This window comes from Chionomys nivalis, chromosome 12 (assembly GCF_950005125.1).
Source record: "Chionomys nivalis chromosome 12, mChiNiv1.1, whole genome shotgun sequence".
Classification (NCBI taxonomy): Eukaryota; Metazoa; Chordata; class Mammalia; order Rodentia; family Cricetidae; genus Chionomys; species Chionomys nivalis.
The window spans coordinates 52,123,588-52,145,324 of record NC_080097.1 but is presented as its reverse complement, the minus strand read 5'-3'; the positions used below and the strand labels follow the sequence as shown (position 1 = coordinate 52,145,324).

General features: G+C 45.1%; 1 protein-coding gene across 3 annotated transcripts in view; it reads right to left on the bottom strand.

The window, feature by feature from the left end:
- Nucleotides 1-391: 391 nt before the first annotated feature.
- Nucleotides 392-21,737, bottom strand: part of Tnfrsf19 (TNF receptor superfamily member 19) — an 83,492-nt gene continuing 62,146 nt past the window's right edge. For all 3 annotated transcript variants that reach the window (XM_057786731.1, XM_057786733.1, XM_057786732.1), the window contains exons 6-10: nt 9,766-9,930; nt 8,662-8,787; nt 7,064-7,166; nt 5,901-6,285; nt 392-3,008 (exon numbers count right to left, since the gene is read on the bottom strand). In XM_057786731.1, the coding sequence (XP_057642714.1) occupies nt 3,000-3,008; nt 5,901-6,285; nt 7,064-7,166; nt 8,662-8,787; nt 9,766-9,930 (788 nt within the window). In that variant the 3' untranslated portion in view covers nt 392-2,999. The remainder of the gene's footprint in view (nt 3,009-5,900; nt 6,286-7,063; nt 7,167-8,661; nt 8,788-9,765; nt 9,931-21,737) is intronic.

Here is a 21,737-nt window from a genome sequence, read left to right as displayed (position 1 = left end):
CAATGACTGCGTATCTTCACAAGGACTTTGGGTGTTCTCACAATGACTATGTGACCCTTACAATGACTGTATGACCTCTACAACGACTCTTTGTGACCTTAACAATGACTCTCTATGATCCAAGCAATGACTTTGTGTGCTTTCACAAAGAGGCTGTGTAGCCTTCATGAGACTCCTTGTGACCTTCACAATGACTTATGTGCCCTCACAATGGCTGTGTGACCTTCACAGTGACTCCTTTTCACCCTCACAATGACTGCGTGTGCCCTCACTGTGACTTGTGTGTTACTGTTCATGATTTATTACACTCGGATGAATTTTTGAAGCAAGTAAAATATAAATACAACCACAAAATCATTCTGACTTCATATGTAACTAAGAATGACAAGTCTCAATTTTATTCAAATTTTAAGAAGCATTAAAAAAGGGCTTGTATCGGAAAGCGATAACTTACAATTTATAAATTCCAGTATATAAAATAGTCGTGAAGATATCTAAACTGATACAAACTATCTTAAAAGCAATGATTGTTTCTTTTCCTTTTCTGTCCTTTTTCTTCCAACACAGACAGCAGTACTTATCCTAAGTAACAGCAGCAGTAACTTAAAGTAAAAAACCCGGCAATTCAAAATATATTCTATATATTCAAAATAGAAAACACATGACTTGCCCTGACTTATCCAGAAATCCTTGTCTCCATCTTGTCCTTGCTTCTGCCACATGAAAGGTGGCGCCGGTGCCCCCTATGCCTCTCTATACCAGTTTCTGACCATAGTGCTCGAGCTCCTACGTAAACAGCCTTGTAAGGTGTTCCAATAACGTGAAGTGCAGATTGCAGCTTTCCCCTCCTGTTTATAGAGTATAAAAACAACGATTGCATGTTTCTAGAGTGGCCAGCGGGAAGAGTCTCCTTTTTGATGATAATCCAGGATCTTCCAAGTGCAATATCAAATAAAATCAATATTTAACTCTCAGCATTTCTCTTTTGATTGAGAGCGATGTTTCGGGATTCAGGGCCAATGTCTCACTTCCAGTCAGTCTGGCTTTCCTTGGCAGTATCCGTCTTTGAAGTCCATCAGGGCTCAGCATGTGGAAAATATATTCAGGTTACACAAAGGAACATAACCCCGCTGACTTTGATCATCCCTCTGTCATAACACAGATGATTGGGTTGCAAACAATGGCGCACACATGTGCATTGTGAGGAGGCCACTCCGGGGAGCTCGGCTTGCATCCTCATGGAAGTCTGCTGGTTAATTCCCAAATATTTTATGACTTCCCTAAAGCCGACTTCTCACGATGATTGGGGACACACAAACAAAATGCCAATCGGTTATGACTGGGCAACACGTGGACATGAAAGCAGATGTGGACTATCATGAAACACTCTATGTTCTTCCTACATTTGGTGAAAGAACAGATGCCATGAGAAGCAATAGATATGGACAAGCCTGAAGACACACATCAAAGGCTATAATCATGAATAGAGAGATGCCAGAGAAAGAGGGCTCGTTAAATTTTACTCATGTCTCACAAAGAGAGAAAACCATGGGGAGAGACAGAAGATAAAAAAAATCTAGGAAGACAGCATCTCAATGTTTGGCTTTTGTGTCGGGTAAAGGAGCCTGATTTAAGCAGGGCATCTTCAAAACGGATCTGCTAGTGCATTCTATCACACCGATGCTCACAGAGCTGGCTCCGTTTAAAGCATGAATACAACAGAGAGCGCAACAGCATTCATGCAACAGAGAGCGCAACAGCAGAGGGGTGAGAGGCAGAGGTCAGATCTGATGATGTAAGTTCAAACTGGAAACCAAGTAAATCCTGCTCAAGGAAGCCATAGGGCAAAAGATTTGAAGAGAAAAACTCGCCCTAGTTCTTTCTTAACCTTAGAGACCGTTCTGGGAGGCAAATGCCATCATGGAAGAAGATGGAACACCTTACAGAACACCCCCACATAAGAATACCATGAGTATTACAAAGGCTTGGTTAGATTCATGGCACCAGGGAGCCTGTTCCCCCAAACTGTCTGCCAACCACACTTTTCCACGCCTGGTTCTAATATGCACTGGATTCTCACTGAAGGACCCTTCAGTAGCACACTGGGTGTGCAAAAGCCTTTTGTGTGAGCTCAGGTGCAGGTCACAGATTGCTGTTTATAAATATCTCCTTTCTATATAAGAATCTGCGCCTTGTAAGCTCTGTGCAGTGCAGAACTAACACTTGTTTCCACAGTCACCAGTCCTAGCATGTACAGCCAGGCTTCAGGTGTGCATAGTAGGTGGTCTGAGCAGTAGGGTAATGTCCTTTCCCCGTCTTCCCCTTGTGCCGCATTCTAATCACACTCACAGACACATCCAGAAGCCAGGCCTCCTTTCTTGTCAGCTGCATCACACACTTATGAGGAAGAGGCTCTTAATGGACAGGCCAGTCAACGTCCCCAAACCACAACTGAGGCAGGGCTACAAAGCCCCTTCAAACCACTGCTGTGTACCATACTGCTGATGAGAAAGTAATGTTTTTCCAATAGAAATCCCCAGAGCTCTACCTAAAATCTAAGAAGGGAATCTGCCATAGCTTCTTCATAGGGTAGTGGGGTATTTCTGTAAGAGAATGTCTATGCAGGTTTATACTCCGGGTCTTGTGAAACCACAGTCACCATAACGTAAGTCGGAGCCAGGCTGGGTCCTGCCGTGCCCACAGTTTCGCAGGCAGCACATTCCACCCATCAGTTCTTCAAATCGCCCTCAGCTGAGGTTCTTGTTTGGGGAGGAAGCGCGGGTCCTGAGGCCATCTGCAGTCTCTCCTCTGCTTCTCGCTGGGGCTTCAGCTTACAGCTGGGCTGGCTCAGAAACAACTGGTTGAAAGGCTGGAAATGCTGCCAGTTTGATTCAGTTTTATTATTGCTTCCAGAAGCCATAGGAGGTCAAGTCTGCTCAGTCTGTAAGCCTCAACACGGGCGTGTCCAGACCCGCACCTCCACTTCAGGCTGACGGCCTTCAGGCATCCTAAAACAACAACAGAGGAAAGGCTTGAAGAAAATGGCGTCTTCTCCGTTAAAGCTGCCATGTGGTCATTCTAGAACTGACTGTGCATAGCTACTAAGATAAGTCTCACACACTCAAGCATCCCATACCATGTCCTCTGAGGAAGTAGGGGCAGTTTTGCAACAACACAATTACCGGTATGTGTTTGAAAAATGACAATCTAACCATATTAATCACAATGACATAAAAACATTTTTTTTTGCTCATCAACCTCATTCAAACATTTGCAGGCACTGTTTCATGACCTCCAGAAAGGAAGGTAGCCAGTGAACATTGCCACCCTATCTGTCACCTTAGTCACAGAGACTCAGTCTTCCACTCCAGGTGGATGTATGCAAAGACAGAAGGACTGGGATGGCTCTTAATGGTCCCCCTGGAATAGACAGTCTTCTTAAGATGATTACCCTCGGCAAGGGGTTGGAGCACAGAAAGTATAGCCTCCCTTTAAAAGGGACCAGACATCGACCAGCTGAATGCCGGTGGAAGGGCCTAGAACCTTGCTTTCATGCACTGCCCCTTAGCAATGTGTTCATCACTAATTTGCCTTGGCAACATAGGAAAACCTAAGGAAAACATTTCTAGGTAAAGAGACTATCTAGAAACCAGAGGGTCTGAAGTCTGTTTGAACACTGGGAAACAATTTCTACCAGATATGTTGACCAACCGATGCTGACTTCACTGCAGGAAGCAAGCCACCCTCATTTTATCATATTCAGAAGGCGGAGACCATGTATGCATTTGTATACACATACATTTTCCTAAGTAGAACCTGTTGAGTCCATGTAATGCTACTCGCATGTATGTTTTCAGGGCTGACCGTTTGGCACTGGACAATCAGCCAGTGCACTGAGGACCCCCTCTCCCAGTCCCAGCTTTCCTCGGTTGCCTGTACTCCACAGGCTTCTCCCCATGCGGTTTGGCATGCGCACTGGTGTCCTCCTTGTTCTCCTCGTGTTTGGGCAGTCACGGTGGTGAGATCTTATGGGTACAGCTTCTGATGTGTCTGGACACAGTCTCACAGCAAACTCTGATCCTCCATCCCTGATAGTCTTTCTGCCTCTCTTCTGCAATGTTCCCCGAGCCACTGGGGCAGCGGTGTTTTATGGATGCTCCCATTTGTCACAGCAATGGAAACCCTAACTAAGACACCAGTTTATATAGAAACTAAGTATGCATGCGTACATGTTTTCTTGAGACAGGAGCTCATGTAGTGCAGGCTGGCCTCAAATTCGCTATGTAGCCAAAGATGACCTTAAATTCCTGCGTCTCCTGTCTCTACCTCTAAGTGCTTACATTATAGATGTGTAATGACCACACCCTGCTTCTTTCTGCATTATAAAACAGAGAGGAATCTTTTATTGAAAGATTCTTCTGTGGGTTTTTATTGCTGTGATGAAACACCATGACCAACAGCTTGTGGTAAGTGCATCACCTAGGGAAGTCAGGACAGGAACTCATATGGTACAGGAACCTGGAGTCAGGAACTGATGCAGAGGCCATGAGGAGTGCTGCTTACTGCCTTGGAGCAGGCTTGCTCAGTCTGCTTTCTTATAGAACCTAGGACCATCAGCCAGGGGTGGCATCAGCCAGGGTGCCTGGCCCTTCCCATATCAATCATCAATCAAGAAACGCATTTTTTTTTTTTTTTTGGCTTGCTAATGGCTTAATCAGCCTGCTTTCTTAAAGCACCAAGAACCCACAGAGGGTTTTACTCAATTAAAGTTCCCTCTTCTAAAACAACCATTGCTGTGTCAAGTTGACATAAAAGTAGCCAGCATGATTCTGAAAACCTATCAGTCAGTAGCAGGCCAACTGCCCTTGTTCTGCAGAGAATACAGGGTGTCTAGGAGGAGCTCAACAGGGTGTTGGGTGGATGGCTTTGGTGCTGATGGTCAGGACCCATTCCGTGGAGTATTGGACTCTGCCATTCCTTAGGCAGACATGGGGCTTGGTCTCCGCTCTGCGCAGCTTCCTTTCCTCGGCGCTTAAGTTTTACTCAGCAGCTCTCTCTCAACAAGTTTCTGCACAACTGGGGAAATCCTTGAGTTCTTTCTTACCCTTTACCATCAGTGGTGCGCAAATTATGGGATGGATCAAAATCAGACCAGCAAGCAATCTCTCCTGGCTTCACAGAGCTCTCACTGTCATTTCTGCTAGCAGTGCATTTAAGGAAGTATTGATGAACATGAAGGCCAAGTTAGCCCAGGTAACATCCTCTCCCAGATGAGAACGTAGAGGGAGGGCCAGGTCTCCTGACACCTTCCCTGCTTTGTGGCTTCAGGAAGCCCCCACATCTACTCTCCTCTGCTCCTGACCGCCCCGACACTGAACCTGATTTGAAACGTCTGTGCAGAGAGATCCTTTCCATGCACTTGGTCCCGGGTTGCCACCACCTGTCTGCTTCTGACCAGACTCAACAGTGAATCAACGCAATCAAGCAGGTGACAGTGGCCGAGTGCATAGGAGAGAAAGAGGAGTTCGAGATCTCAGAGTAAATGCCCGGGAATGTCAAGCCTAAGACTATCGCTTGACAACAGTGAAGATGGGGGCGGACGGCCAGATACCTCCATCACTGGCCAGCTCCTTGTCAGGAAGCTCTCCAACGCTGCAGTCAGAGGTAAGAAGACAAGTTAAGGTGTGAGTGCCCTTTGTGCGTTCATAAAATGATTCTGTTGGTCAGGTAAAAAGACTTGAGATTCACTGTTGAGCAGTCGTCTGTAACGCATGAGAAATAAGAACTTACAGCTATTTCTCATCTACTTCCCCAGGTTTCACAGCGGGAGCAGAGTTTGGACCCCTGCAGTCTAGCACAGGCCATGGCCAAGTTCACTCTGAAACCCATCACTGTCTTACCTGGAAGGGCGTAGGCGTGCCTAGGTTCAGGTTACCGCTGCCTTCCCAACTTCCTTGGCTTGGAGTCCTTTGAACACCTCGTGCTAGGGGCTGCTCCCGGACTCTAGGTGAGTCAGTAGTTTCTGTGAAGTTTCCAGAGGAATCTGCAGTCGCTGTCCCAGCCAGATCCTGTCCACCACTGGAATCCAGAGATGTTGAGCTTTCATTTTCTGGATGGAGGGAGTTAATATCTTCTCCAGTGAGTTCAGGGTAAGAGTCACAAAGAGAGCTGTCGCCGCCCAGAGGATTCCGCATCAGAGGCCAGCCATCAGAAAACTCGCCACACATGGAACGGGAGACAGACCCGAAGAAAGCTGGCATTGTGTCTGCCACTGAAGCTGTGTTTCTGAACACACACCCGGAAGGTCTGTGAGTATTGTGTAGTTGACAGAAACCACTAGCACAGAACAGCATTCCAGCTATAATTTCGGCTCTAAGGTTGCAATACCAACACACCGAGAATTCCAGGGCTAACTATTGCTTTAAATTTCCCTCAGTGTGGCAACTGCAGCTACTCCATTTCTAATTAATACAAGCATATCCAATGTCTAATACTTGCATATTCTTAGGTCTTAACCGATCTCTCTGGATTATTATTCTAGAACAGTGTGCCAGTGAGATATTGACCTAACAGAAATGTCAGGGGCAGAAGAGTCTGGAGAGACAACTCAGCAGCTAAGCGCATGTGTGCACTGCTCCTGAGGACCTGAGCTCAGTTCCCAGCACCCACATCGGGAGACCCACAGGCACCTGTAACTCCAACCCCAGGAGGATGTGACGTGGTCAGCCCCTGGGGCACCGGCACTGTGTGTACACACTTACACAGAGAAACACGCATATGTGCTTTAAAACAAAATTTTGTGATAATAGAGAAATGTCATGAACATGAATATAAGACACAAAGAAAGCAGGTGGAGAGAAAGGCACCCGAAAATAGTGCAGGTTATTGGTACCCTCAGGCCCTGCAATCCCTGAGGGGATCTCTCCCCTCGGGTTCCCAGAAGTCGGGAGTCGTTGGTAATGTTTAGGAAGCAGATCTCTACAGTCTACCACACAGCTGCTACGCCAGGAGAATACACATACGCAAACAGGAGCATGACACCGTTGACTAGAGGAACAGTTACCTCTCCTGAAGGGTGGCGGTAGAATGCAGCCCACAGCCAAGGGCTGCACGGGCAGAGTTGCGGGCCTCCTCACAGCACAAGGACGGAATCAGGTGAACAGGCCCTGGGAAAGGCAGAAAAGCGTGAGGCTCAGGGCGTTCCTCCTGAACCTTCCTGTTCACACCAGCTAAGCCTGGGTCCCCTTGGGAAGGTGGCAGATCCCATGCGGGTGACTACTTAGCAGAGGGAGGGAGGCGAACCTCAGATGCAGAGGCACAACTGGGCATGGGTGTCACGGTTGGAGCAGGTCAGAGGATTTAGGCTAACCTGGGCTGCACAATGAGACCTGTCAGGAAAGTGGGAGGGGTGATAAGGGTGAAACTGTCTCATTCTCCGTGTGACATACAGGACTGAGACAGTCCATTCTGCAGCATTACAGAGAGACAGTGGGCGATTCCAAGAGGCCAGTCCGACCAGCCTGGAGTATGAGTACCTCAAAGCAGATAATAGTGTCCAAGAGATGACTTGATACTGTCATAGGCACTATACCAGACAAACCAGAAACTGAGGACACTTGAGAGGGCTCCTGGGCCAGACTGATGCCAGAAGTACTGTGAACCATGTGGATCTATGTGCAGGAGGTCACCTGCTGAGGCCTGGGGCTGGATGTGAAGTAGAAACCTCAGGCTGATGCCAATGAGCCGGGGTCAGAGAAAGCTATGTCCCCTTCACCTGGCTGGGTCAGAGGCACACTTCCACCTGGGTCAACTCTTCCTAATGACTGTTTCCAGCAACAGAACAAGAGGAGGCAAGGGTGGAGCCTGGTGTGGACATCCCTCATCCATCTTTCTCACGAAGTCATTGAAACCAGTCACATTAGTGATTGGTTTGAACTAACCAGGTAATCAAGGTGTGCTGGTTAGTTGGATGACAACTTAACACAGCTAGAGTCTTCTCAGAGGAGAGAGCCTTAAGAAAATGGCTCTGTGAGATGGGGCTGTAGGCAAGCCTGCAGGGCATTTTCTTAATTAGTGATGAGTGGGGGAGGGTCCAGGCTATTGTGGGTGGTGCCATCCCTGGGCTGTGGTCCTGTGTTCTCTAAGAAAGCAGGATGAGCAAGCTGTGAGGAGCAAACACCTCTCCATGGCCTCTGCATCAGCTCCTGCCTCCAGGATCCTGCCCTATTTGAGTTTCTGTCTTGGCTTCCCTTGATGGATTGTGGCCCCGGATGTGTAAGCCATAAACCCTTTCCTCCCCAAGTTGCTTTTAGTCATGGTGTTTCATCCCAGCAATAGTAGCCCTGCCTGAGGCACAAGGATGTCGGCCCCACCTCTACACAGCAGGCAGAAGTGACTGTAAGTGAAACCGACTCCAAATGAGAAAGGCCGAGTTGCCTAGACAGCTGCTAACACAGTCCCGGGTTCTGTGGAGATTCCTGTTTTCTTAATACTAAAGAGACCCGAGGCACCCAGACCAATGTGGGGCAGAGCAGAATCCTGACACGGGTCAGCTATGACTGGAAAGTCAACCCGTGACCTGCTGCCGCCGTCTGGCAGTGCCCTGTGTGCAGTTCCATTCTGCACTCCTGGCTCCTCTGGGCCCTTCGTGGCCCAGCTCACCATATGTCTGGGCTGAGTCCCGGTGACATTGACAGCATGCTCTGTGGGCACAGTGGCGGAGCCGAGGCTGGTCAAAACACGACAGCTCAGAGCCATTGTACTGAATGTCCTGTGACCGCAGAGACCCTAGGGGAAAGGAGAGACCCATAGTTAACACTTCTCCGTAAGAAGCCTGGCCATTCGTATTTTTTTGTGAGTCAACACCATTATTCTATATACTTCTGCTCACCCCAAGACACTGACAGTAAAATGAAGACACTCTGTATGCCAATCTTCCAAACATTAGTGCTTGGTCTAGAATAACTTAATCATAAACTTCTGCAAGCCTGCAGTGGGCAAAATCAATCAATGCAAAGCCTATGCCATTATCCATCCACACAAACATGCATATACACACTTAAAACTTTTTTATTTGGTTGTGTGTAAGGGTGCTTTGCTTGCATGTCTGTCTGTGCACCACATGCATGCCTGGTGCCCATGGGGGTAAGGAGAGGACATCAGATGCCCTGGAACTGGACTTCCAGACTCCTGCAAGCTGCCTTGTGGATGCTGAGAATGGAACCTTCTTCGACAAGAGCAGCCAGTGCTCTTACCCGCAGAGCCATCTCTCCAGCCTCTGGTCTCCACATTCTGTGTGTGCTGGGGATTAAACCCCAGGGCCTTGCACATGTTAGGCAAGAGCTCTATTGCCAAGCTACAGCTCAGCCTGCTTCATAACAGTGCCCATGTAATTTACTGCATGTGGGCTGAAAGTGAGGAGCAAATGGCTTAACACATAAGCTATCAGACCACCGCAACCTTAAAACTTGTTAAGATGAACAATGGTAAATTGAGGGCTTCCTATTTCTTCTTATATAAAGGCACACACAGTTTACAATAACTTGCTAAGAATGTGGGGTATAGATAATTTTTATTTTTGCCTTGTAGCCTGGGTACATCACAGCCTGGTCAGCATCTGTATGCGGCCCCCAAATCCTGCAGAGGCCTGTTTTCCCGTGCCTTTGATCCTAAAGAGCGGGTCACACCCAGGTCTCTTGTGGACTCTTCCGTGACAATGCTCACAACCCAGTTTGCAGTAAGATGGGGAAGATGCGGCAGACTTACAGCTGGGCTTCTTCTCCATGAACTGCCTCTTGCAGTAGATGACACACAGGATCAGCAGGGCTAGCAGCACCGTGGCCAGGGCGCTGCAGATGACAGCAGCCAGGGCTGTGTCCCGAGGGCTGGAGGCTGTGGATGAGATCTTCACAAGGTTCACCTTGCTGGTGCCTGAAAGTGACAGAAGGGGGCAGGTCAGCACACCCTGTGCAAGCACGGACTCAGAAGGCTTCCAAGCACGTCCAACCTTATCTCATCATGACACTGTGTTGTCACCCACCAAGGTCCCGTTCCAGAACTGTGTAATCCGGTCACTAAGCAAGTTTATGGGTTTTTTGTTTGTTTGTTTGCTGGATCCCATTCATAGCTATTCTTGGCTATGCCCAGCCTGTGGGTTGCAGGCTGGACGTAACACACTGAAGCAGGTGGATGTATTATCCTCAGCAATTGCTTTGACGCGATAGAAATAAAAGTGGAGAAAACCAGCTGGAGAGGTCTGAAGGTATTCAAGTACCCCACCCTCTTTCATGTTCCACCTGCACCTTGTATCCCCAAATGCCCCGTATGCCACTCACCGCCCCATAACACTGGGGACACACAGCCTTCAACACACAGTATGGTTCAGAAACCACTCAGAAAGCTCTCCATGTCAGTCTGTATGGATTACCTAAGGTGATGCTCACAGCAAGCCACCCCTTCTGTGGGAATGGTCTGGCTGTCGGCTCCCCTCATTTTCCACAGCAGTACCGACACAGTCTAGAGGTTACAGAAGCCATGGAACCTGACACTCAGTATGAACTGGTCCTCAAAATAGTCCCCAAACTCCTTCACACAAATTCCTGCTTTAAAAATCCCATTTTCTTACATTTTTTTTCTTCAAAGTCCAAGAGAAAAAAAATGGAGTGGAAGAGGTTTCATTAGCTCCATGGAAGGATTCCTCTCTTAAGTTGTGGCTGAGGTATGGCTGAGGACTCCTCAAACGACCAATCTAAGCAGCCAAAGTACTGCCCCGCTGCCAGACGGGACCATCCGCGGCTGTCAAAGACATGCTATGTCCCCAGCAGCATGCCCCACCCTAAGAACACCAAACACATTGAATACCTGTGAGAAATTAGACAAATTAATAGGCAGACTTAGATGAAATGCAGCCTGTTCTATTTGTGCAAAGGCCAACTCTCTTCTGTTAAGAGAAAGCCATCCCAAGATGGGCAAATCAGCCCACTCCTCACAGAAACTGGTTCACACAAGCAGTTCAGCCCGATCAGCCTCACTGGGGTGACGCATGGTTGGGGTGGGGAGGATGGGGGGCAATGGGACCTTGGAATCTGCAAAGCAGTCTCTAAGAATGGGGAATGGGTGTGGCAGTCAGTCATGGGACACCAAACAATGCTTGGATATTACTGAGGAAGGAAGAGAAGGTGTTTGATAGAGATGGCTGAGCCTGGAAAGGGCTCAGTGAGGAAGAGGAGTGGCTACAGACAGGTAGAGCCAGCTGCTGAAAGAACGAAGCTCACGCCTGGGCCACCTACCCTCCTGAGTCTCCTTTCTCTACACCACCCCGCCTGTATCTCTCATGCTTCCTTATACTTGATTTTTAAAAACAAAAGTTCCCTCCTTCAACCAGGAAAATCTTCCAAATAAAGGGTCTTTCTCAGACAGGGATGACTGGAAAGGAGGGAACCTGGGTCAAAAATCCAGGGAATTCTTCCATTTTGCATTCTGGCATTAATAACCCTTTCTCCTTTCTGAGTATGTTTCCTCCAGGGTAGGTCAAAGAGGAGCTTGTTCTGCAGACCCTGAACCCCTCTGAAGTTGAGGGGCTTGGCATTCCTCCAAGGAACGTGGACCCGATCCGATACTGGACATCTAGACTGTAGGGGAATACTGTGGTCACCTTATAGCCTGTTTGTTTCCCATGGAGAGGGACTTGGCCTTTACACTATAGACCTAGATGAAGAAGTTCACTAAATCCCATAGCTCTCTGATTTCTGGGCTGCTTTTTCTGAGCCCCAGGCTCATATGGCCCACACCCCAAATTCATATGAGCCATGGTTGCTAGTTGTCTCCATGGGTATGAGGTACATCAAAGCTCAATAGGCCCAGACAGGCTCCTAAAAGAAAATCCATTTCTCATGTGATGGCTAATTTGAACTGTCATCTTGTTTCTGAATTAAGAAACACCTAGGGCATCGGTGAGGCGCAACCATGAGTTTGCCTGTGAGAAGACTGAGGAAGACCCACCCTGATGGTGGGCAGTACCATCCCATGTGCTGGGGTCTAAAAGGGTAAAGGAGAAAACCACCTGGGCATCAGCATCCCTTTCTCTTCCCGCTTCACTGAGATGTGAACAAACAGCCTCATGCCACCACTGTCAGGAGCTGGTCCCACTGCCATGCCTTCTGCACCATGATTGACTGCACCCCCTGCCATGAACTCACATAAACACTGCATCCCTTAAGTTGCATTTTGTGAGGCACTGGGTCAGAGCGATGACTATTACGTCTCCCAAATCTTCCCTATCTGCCATGGCCTCTGTTTGCAGACCATTCCTCCGGCTGTCATTTGCTGGGTGATGCTGTTCACTGAACTAAAGCTGCTCTAGCCATCTCCAGGGTTTCACCCCAATCCCCCCGCTTTCTTTTCCTCTGTGACATTACTGTCACCCGACAGCCTATACACTTCACTTGGGCTCATTGTTGTTCTACTGCAGTCTAGGCTGGCTTGGAAAGAGGCCGCGCTTCCAGCCTCCTTTGCAGCTAGGTATGACAGTGTCTAGGGTCAAATTACGGGGGAGGTGGTTGGGTGGGAACTGAGATATGTGGATCATCTCAGTTCTTGGACACATCATTCTCTAGATCTCCCTCCACTGTGATCTGTGAACTGGAAGTGGGGAAAGCAGGCCACCCAATGGGTGAGGCATACCAGTAAGGCTGGCCCAGCACCAGGGTGGGAAGCTGTCCTCTGAACTCACCCAGCAGAAATGCTCCCTGGCCCAACTGGCTGGGCTGGCACAAAACTTCTGTTTTACTTTGGCAGACATAGTTTTGGGTTTTTTCAGTACAGCAGGCTGGCCTCCTCCCCATCTAGTTACATCCCTTACACAACTCAAGGCAATGGCTCTTGTTGAGCTTGTTTACTACTTATTGGTATTGCCTCCAAGGGATTCTGGCATACCCCTGCTGCCTGATGAACAGCGGAGCAAAGGAGTATTTGCTGAAGACACGCCAGCTGAGTATTTGCTGAGTACTCCAAAGCATTGGCTCTAGGGGGCCGTGTAGGTCAATGACATGAGATTGTTTGCCGAGAACCTCCTGTGTGGTGGCAGGGCAGATGGAAACAGCTCCAGCAAAGAGCAGCTTCGGTTACAGCCTTAGTTATATTTACAAAGAACGGCTTCATTGCCGCCGTTACCGATTTACCGTGAGCAGGGAGACAGAGCAAGGACTGTCTTTGATCAGTATGCGAACCCTGAAGATCATGACCTTATCCACAGAATAAACACCCAGCAAAAGCTCAATATCCCCTTGTAATGACAACTCATGAGGTCACGGGGAGGGGGATGCCAAATTCTATCCTAACTAATAACTCACTTAAGGAAGCTGTATATATTCACAAATGTTTTTCCAGTAAATAATCAGGAAGTTGGGTAGATATTTAGACCTAGGTTTTCCAGATTATTAAACTTAAGCCTTTTTCTTCCTTTTCCATGTGAACGTGGTATACATGCATACATGTATATATGTGTGTGTGAACATTTTTATGTGCATATACCTGTGTGTGCACACACATGTACATGCATGTGCATATGTGTGAGCACTGAAGAAGTCTTCCTGGATTGGTCTCCACCTTGTTTACTGATCAAGGTCTCTCAGAGCTCATTCTTATGGCTAGTCTAGCTAGCCGGCTTGTTCCAGGGATCCCTTGTCTCCCCCTTTCCAGTATGAAACTGCAGGTGGGCGGCCACATCCACCCAGTGTCTCTATGGTTCTGGGAATCTAAACTCTGTGCCTCAAGTTTGCTGCGTTTGTAGACAGCATTTTAAATGGCAATCCATCCCTCCATGCCCAGCCCGTGCAAGTGTTTTTACATTACATTAAATTCTTCGCAGCCACTTAGAATAAAACATATATGCAAACTGCAGTGTAAGGGATTATTGGCTCAAGTTCTGTACAGGCAGATAAAATCTAATCAGCTAACATATACATCAGGATTTGACCTAATACCAAGCATAGATATGGCTTCTCAAGTTCAACTCACTTTATCCCTAAGAATAAAGAGGCTACTGAATTTTATTAAAATGAGAAACAACACATGGCTTCTAGCCTTATTCCTAAACTGCGACTTTCAAAGCGCACAGTACATAATCCGATCAGTATTGCCGCCACAGCGGGAAAGAACAGTGATGGATGAACTAGCGATGCTTTGGGTCTGGGCTATTATCTTCAGGATCTTCCTAGTGCCTTATATGCTTCTAACAGTGTTAGGACATGAAGACACTAATCTGGGCTGGCGCTGTGTGAGATGATCTCTCTGCAAACTGTGGCAGGGTAGGAAGCGTCAGTACTCTTCCTTGCTGATGACCATGTTTCAGCATGGGCAATTCTAGTCATAACGCTGGAATGGGAGTGCAATTCAGACATCTTACATTTCTCAATAGGCTATTTTATCCGTTTTACTTTTAGATATGCTTCAAATAAGCTACGGTTCATTCCACTGCTTCTGTGACTTTCCAGCACCATCAGCAACCAAACTCCGAGTTGAACAGAGGTTTAGCGCAATTAGAACCTGGTCATGATGATTTCTAGCCACGCTCTTTAGTGATAAGAAAACCTGCTAAAAAAGGACCCTTGCTGTTTCAGTGGGAGAAGAGCACAGCCCCAGAGCAAAGGCTTTATCTTGTTCATCTAAGCTGGGGGAAAAAGTCATGATAACATTCAGCATATGAAGTCCAGATGTGCCACGGTTTGCCAGTGAACAAAATAGCTGTTTTTTTTTAAATCAACTTCATACCGAGCATTCTGACGATGGATGAACATAAGCCATAGTCATTCACATTTTCTTCATTCTAGACTTTGATCCTTATTTTTATAGTAACTGATAGAAACATTATTTCAGAATAAGAGTTTTGTGTTTGTTTTTTATCTATAGCCATATTTATATTTTAAAAATTGATTTTTCTGGAGGGAAGTGATACAATTCTATTTTAATTGAAGCTGTGCAAACATTTATTTTCTTTGATTTAATTTTTTCCACCTTTCCCTTATTGCCTCTGTGTGTGCTGTGTCTGAGCATGAATGCCATGTCATGCATGTGGAGGCAAAAGGACAACTTAGAGGTCAGTCCTCTCCTACCATGTGGGTCTTAGGGAGGAACTCAGAGCTCTGGTCCAGGCTTGGCAGCAAGCACCTTTTTCTACTGAACCAGCTCACTGGCCCTCGCTTTCTCACTGTAACCATAGACGCACAAGGTTCTGCGGCAAAGACACTGAGTATATTCACCATGTTATGTAGAGATCATGGCAAATTCTAAAACATGTTCATCACCAACATACCCCCAAATTCCCATTTCCTAAGCAAGCACTTCCTCACCCAGACCTTGGCAAGCATTAAGCTGCTTTCCGTTGCTATCAAAACAACTATTCCATGTATTTCTGCTTAAATGGAATTACACGATGGTATGTGGCCATTGTGTCTGGCTTCTGTTACCTAACAATATTTCCAAGGTTTATCTACAGGGTTAGATGCATCAGAATCCACTCTTTCTTAATGGCTGACTAGTATTTCACTGACCTGATATATCATAATAGGTTGGTTCATTCGTCTGATGATCTTTGTGTTAACCCTTGTAGCTAACTACTTTAGGTAATGCTGCCGTGAGCACTTAAACACAAGCTTTTTCAATATATCCTAAAACTTTCCACAAACATTGTTCCACATGTTCTTAAAACATCCACTACTGAAGTTATAGTAACTAAGCTCATCTGAATAAATCAGTCAAAAATACTTCCTGACCAAGAATGAGACCAAGGATTGAAGGAAATATGTCAAGGCAGCTGGGTAGAGCTAGCTCGTGTGGGAATCTACTAAGTTCTGTGAGGAATCTGGACTCTACTATAAAGAGAGTGGAAGGTGCTTTACAACACTGGCATCAACAGGCTCCAGTACATGTGAGACAGTCACAATCGGGGTGACGACAAGTCTGAAATGCCTGAAACTGTGCAAAATATCTTCCAAACACAGTGGAAAAAAATTAGAGATCATGGAAGAAAGAAAATGGAAAATTCTGCAAATGTCTGGTATGTTAACATGTTTATAAATAGACAAGACATAGAAGAAAATGGCAAGGAAATTAGAAAACAATTTGAGATGAATCAGAATACAATTTACCAAAATTTGTAGAATATGGAAAAAGCTATACTATTTAAAGTGATAAATGACTGAGTTTTAAAAAGAGAGAAAAAAAGGGGACAGTGAGCTCCATGGGAGCAGGAGTGGATCCAGACCAGGGTCAATTGTGGAATCAGGACTGAGCCAGCGACCTAGGCTGGGGAAGACCTGAGACAGCAAAGTCCACAGGAGCAGGTACAAGGGAGCAACTGCTGAGTGAGTAGGCCAGAGCCAGAGACTGCTGGGACCTTCAAGGGGGTAGAACTGAGCCAGGATCCCTGCAGGTCTGGATTTGAGTCTGGGACCTCTGAGGAAGTAGGCCTGAGCCAGGACCTCTGCAGATATGAGCTTCAGTCTGGGACATATGAGGGAGTAGGCCTAGGCCAGGTCCTCTGCGGGTCCACGTGCACCCTAGTCTGGGACCTCTGAGGGAGAAGATCAGAGCTAGAGAACTTTGCAGGACCAATCCCAAGCCAGGGACTTCCACAGGGGCAGATCCAGACCAGGGATATTTATAGAAACAGGTCTGAGCCAGCAGCTTAGACCAGAGCAGGACTAAGACAGCAAACTCCACTGAGTGGAGCAAATCCCAGGAGCGCTAAGCACCTTCCAGGAACATGGAGTGACCAATGGGTAACTAAAACCGTGACACTGACTGTACCATGAGGAACAACCATCTGAGCCTTGAATCCACTGGCACCTAGAAGATTAATCACCAGAGTCACAGACAGCCCCAACCACACCAATTAGAGGAAAAGATGAGTAGACAAGGTAAGAACACACGCAACACCACAAAGAGCAACACGACACCAGTAAAAGCTAGAGACCCTACATCAGCAAGTCTTGAACAGCCAAATATAGATGAAACAGAAGAAAATGATCTAAAAAATAACGTCAAGGGAATGTTGGAGAATCTTAAAGAGGAAATGAGAAATTCCCTCAAAGAAATGGAGGAAAAGACAAACAAAAAATTGGAAGACATCAGCAAATCCTTTAAAGAAAACCAAGAAAAAGCAACTATATATGAAAAAAACTATTCAAGACTTGAAAATTGAAATAGAGACAATAAAGAAAACACAATCTGAGGGAATTATAGAAATAGAGATCATGAGAAAATGATAAGGAACCATAAACACAAGCATGAACACCAGAATACAAAAAGATGGAAGAGAGAATCCCAAGCACTGAAGATACAACAGAGGAAATAGACTCATCAGTAAAAGAAAACATTAAATCTAACAAAAACTTAACACAAAATATCCAGAAAAATGGGACACCATGAAAAGACCAAACCTAAGAATAATAGGTATAGAAGAAAAAGAGAAGTTCAACTCAAAAGCACAGAAAATACACTTAACAAAATCATAGAAGAAAATTTTCCCAACCTAAAGAAAGATACGCCTATCAAGATACAAAAGCGTACAGAACACCAAATAGACTGAATAAAAAAAGTCCCTTGCCACATAATAATCAAAACATTAAACATACAGAGTAAAGAAGGAATATTAAGAGCTACAAAGGAAAAAGGCCAAGTAACATATATTTGATTTGCCAGTATTTTATTTAGTATTTTTGCATCAATGTTCATGAGTGAGATTGGTCTGTAATTCTCTTTCTTAGTAATGTCTTTCTGTAGTTTGGGCATCAGGGTAATCGTACCCTCATAAAAAGAGTTTGGCAATGTTCCTTCTGTTTCTTGTGTGAAATAATTTGAGGAGTATTGGTATTCATCTTAATTTAAAGTCTTATAGAATTGTTCCACCTTCCTCAAGACCCAGCAATACCACTTTTGGGTATATACCCAAAGGATGCTCAATCATACCACAAGGACACGTGTTCAACTATGTTCATAACAGCATTGTTTGTCATTGCCAGAACCTGGAAACAACCTAAATGCCCCTTGACCAAAGAATGGATAAGGAAAATGTGGTACATTTACACAATGGAGTACTACACAGCAGAAAAAAAACTAACGACATCTTGAATTTTTCAGGCAAATTAATGGAGCTAGAAGACATCATACTAAGTGAGGTAACCCAGGCCCAGAAAGACAATTATCATATGTTCTCACTCATAAGTGATTTTTAAACATAAAGCAAAGAAAATCAGCCCACAAATCATAATCCCAGTGAACCTATACAACAATGAGGACCCTAAGGGAGACATACATGGATGTAATCTACAAGGGAAGTAGAAAAAGACAAGATCTCGTGAGTAAATTGGGTCATGGGCACCTTGGAAGAGGGTTGAAGGGAAGGAGAGAGGCAGGGAGGGGAGCAGACAAAAATGTAGAGCTCAATAAAAATCAACTATACATAGAGAGAGAGAAGGGGGGAGGGAGGGAGAGAGAGAGACAGAGAGAAAATCAACAATTCATAATGTAATCTTTCATTCTAAAACTTTAGATATAAAGTAAGAATTAGAGCTGAGAGCAAAGAAATAAACTAGGGAAAAAACACATTAGCAATAGAACAAAACAGTGGTTAAAAAATTGGCTAGGGAAAAGGACAACAGTCTAAAACTATTAAGATCAGGAAGTGAAACAAAATGTTTTATAAGAACACTACGAACAACTGCAGACCTGTAGACTCGGCAAGGAGGAAGGATTTGTTCCATGAAGGCAAGGGTTAATCACAGATGTCATCTGATTAATTAACCAACTATTCAATGAATCAATCAATATAAGAATAAAATGAAGGAGAAAAAAAGAACTACAGAATAATCTCAATAAAGCCAAGAAAAAAAAATCACTTGCCCAAATACAGCCTCTTTTTCTGATAAAAACAAAGAAGCAAGAAGAATCCTCCTCAAGATGCTAGAAACCACTCAGGGCATCGCACAGCTAACATTGTTTATGGGAAGGAAAACAGAGTTCTTCAAAACTTAAGCAATCAAGAGTGTCTACTGTTACCATTTCTCCCTTGCATACTAGCCAGTTAACTAAGTAACTAACTAGTCTCTAAACTGTAAGGAAGAAGGAAAACCATCTCTGTTTGCAAATGACATGTCTGTATACAGAAAACCACAAGCATTACTGAAAATGATGGGAAAGAACAAAAGAATTCAACAGATTTGCACAGACAGATAAATAAGCAAAGTCAGTTATATCTTACAGTGTTAGCAATGAACCAATATATATATATATGTATATATATTGGTATATACACACATATATATACATATATGTATATATATGTGTGGTGGTGCTTGCCTTTAATCCCAGCACTTGGGAGGCATGTAGATGTCTGTTAGGCACAGAGTGTTCCTGTTTAAAAACAAACCAAACAGAAAGAAAGAAAGAAAGAAAGAAAGAAAGAAAGAAAGAAAGAAAGAAAGAAAGAAAGAAAGAAAGAAAAAGAACAATTCTGTTTGCAAGTCATCAAAAAGACTAAAGCACTTAGAACCACACTGCTTCTTCCATGGGGACCTGAAGCAGAGCCCTGATGGCACCAATGTTTGTACAATGAAGACTATAAAATACCATTAAAAAAAAAAAACCCACTTAAGAGCACAAAGTACACGGGAAGACATCCAACATTTGGAGATCAGGAGACTTGCTATTGTTCAGAGGACCAGACAGTTCATTGATACCAGATTTGATTGCAGTCCCCATCAAATGGCACCCAGGGGGGTGACTTGGTGCACCTGAACACAGGGAACCGAAACGTGATTTGGAAGCTTATATCACAAAACTTATGTGGAAATTTTTAATAGTTATCTCCATCCGTATCTGTAAAGCTAGTTTAACCAGAAAAGCATCAGTTTTCAAGTGAATGACAACAAAAAGGTTATAGAAGAATTTGCATGTTGTCCCAAAGAAACCATCCAGTCTGTCTGTCTTCCGGATTCTAGAAGGGAAGGGTCCAAGCCTCGCACTTATGCGCATCGGAGTGTTTCCCTGGTTCTCTTACGGCAGCAGGCTGTTATGAGAAAAGCTACTTTGACTGAAGATTTACCCTAGCAGGTTTCGGCTGGAGCCTTAGCTCTGCACTCAAATTTTTGCTTAAATGCAGAGAGAAACAAGGTGTGTAACTAGTACTGGACTAGCTAGGGCACTGCAGGGAAACAAAGGGTTAAAGAAAGACCGTCAGTATTTTAACTATAAAGAGCCACCGTTTTCGTTAGAATTAATGTATAAAGTGCCTTCAATGGCTTTTCTAGATAAATGCACATGGTTTATCTAGAACAAGCAGGTTGGAGGAGCAATGACTCCAAACTCATCTTAAAGCTGTGCTCATAGCACCTGGCTTTACTAAGGAAGAAAACTAGCAAATGTGTGTACCCCCAAAGGCCGATACGATGACTGTGGGGATTTGGGGGGGCAGATTTTGTGAAAATGCAAAGTGCTGCTTGTGAATCAAGGTATTTGCTCCCGAGAAAACACAGGAAAATTTCTGTACGATTTAGACGGCCCCAACAGACACAAGTCAAAGCACCGCATGGCACCTTACAGACATGTATGATAACCACGAATTGGACAAAAGCTGAAGGATTTATCTGGAAGTCTCCTTCCATTGGTCCCCGGGTGACATCAGCTGACCTTTACTCCTTTAGCCTTGCCACCTTTTCTGTCTTTAAATTTTCCTGGTGTGTGCTGTACACTTTAAAGGCTAAGGGCTTTGCAACTAAGTTCTGTATTTGAACCTTAACGTTGTTATTGTCTACCTGTGTTATCACCAGAAAATGGTAACCTCGTGCCTCGGTTTTCTTACTAATGAAATCAAGAAGTAGCAGTGGCTAGTAGGGTTTTTGTGAGCACCTAGACTCTAGATCCTAGGGGAACATTGCTCTCAAGGGATCAGCACGGTTCCCAACACAGGCAGTATCTCCATAAGGTCGCCATACATTCTCCTCAGTATTTGGAACCGGACACTGTAATTATTATGTTCTTTGATGACTGTGGTCCCTTTAAACTCAATGAAACTACCTATATAGGGAACACAACTCACACAGAGAGTGAGATCAAATGAAGCAAGACCGTCGACTACATCCAGGAACTGATGGAATGGGCTGCAGGGATTGTCTGTGCTTGGGTCCTCACACCTCCAAAGCCCTGGGAAACTAAGAAGCAAAACTAATGGTAGAAACAAGTCAGAGTGTTTGCTCTGAAGGTTGACTTTTCTTTTCTGTAAACAATATAGACATTACTACAAATAACTTTACCGAAGTTATCCAGTGACATCAAATGATACTTTATAACACTTAGCAAACTAATCAGTCTTTAAGAATTATTTGAATGGAAATGATAAGGCCACAACTAATTTGACAGGCTAACAGAGCACTTGAATTTATCTCAGTTCCAGAGTTAGTTCAGACAAGCTCCATGAGGGCCACCCGCCAAATCTTTAAGGTAACCCTGAGGGTGAAACTTCTCATTCAGGGGAGGCAAGCTACCAACTCTTGCTGGGAAGACTACTCTTCCATGTCAGCTTGACAGGATGGAGAGTCACCTGAGATACATGCTCTCTGGGTACATCTATGACAATGTTTCCAGAAAGGTTGAACTGAGGTAGAAAAATCCTCCCTGAGTGTGGCCATGGTATCCCACAGGCTGGGATCTTAGACTTAACAGAAAGAGGACAGAGTTGAGAA